Raw genomic sequence first — 797 nt, forward strand, 5'->3', positions numbered from 1 at the left:
CGATCAAGCATCATGGTGGTCCTTCGGGGTAAGCCTTTGCAGATTAGATGCTGGGAGGTTGCCTAGAAAAGAAAGGAGGAGGTTTTACCACGTGTAATTAAACCGAGAAATCCGTGAAGGCTTTGTGAAGCGAGGATCCTTGCCGAAGGCGTCCCTCCCACCACCTGTAGCTTCTTTATCTCGATGGGACTGCAGATCCTTGCACGTGGAGCTTATTTCCTTGTGTCCTGTGCGCCGTGACCCTCAGCCTCTCCATAGCCGAACCTAACACCTCTGCCTCCCTTCTTCTAGGTGAACTATGACCACTTTACTCTTGGTGTTTGTGACTCTGAGGGTCATCATGGCAGCCAGCACGATAGAAGCTTCAGGTGAGGACCTTCCCATGTGGGTCTCACGTAGCCAGCAGGCACCGGAGGCTGGATTCCGGGTGCTGGGTCCTGAACTCAGTGCTGCTGCTCCCAGGGTCAAGGCTAACCGCAAGGGATGAGTGCCGGTGTGCAAGAACACACACGCGCGTGTCCAGGAGCCCTTGTTCGGGTAATACTTCTCCCTGCTGCCCCCCAGGATGGACAGAGAGCCTGAGGGGGAGGGCTCCGGGCAGGTGCCCATTTTCCCAGTCTCCCCTCTGTGGATCTTATTCCAAATTCCCACACGTTGAGCTTGGGGCAGAGGCAGGGTATGGATAAGCCAAAAGAGGAAAAGACGCCAAGGGAGGATCCGCTGGAATATCAAAGAGGAAAAACTTGCTTGAGACACGGTCAGACAGAAGTCCCCCCCTCCCCCCCCCCGGAAAAACA

General features: G+C 55.3%; 1 protein-coding gene across 1 annotated transcript in view; it reads left to right on the top strand.

Annotated features, from left to right (window-relative positions):
• Positions 1 to 298: 298 nt before the first annotated feature.
• The window catches only part of ACAN (aggrecan), a 38,572-nt gene continuing 38,073 nt past the window's right edge, over positions 299 to 797 (top strand). The window contains exon 1 of the mRNA XM_077774255.1: positions 299 to 368. Coding sequence (XP_077630381.1) covers positions 299 to 368 — 70 coding nt within the window. The remainder of the gene's footprint in view (positions 369 to 797) is intronic.

This window comes from Crocuta crocuta, unplaced genomic scaffold (genome assembly GCF_008692635.1).
Source record: "Crocuta crocuta isolate KB4526 unplaced genomic scaffold, BGI_CrCroc_1.0 scaffold7, whole genome shotgun sequence".
In the NCBI taxonomy this organism is placed as follows: domain Eukaryota; kingdom Metazoa; phylum Chordata; class Mammalia; order Carnivora; family Hyaenidae; genus Crocuta; species Crocuta crocuta.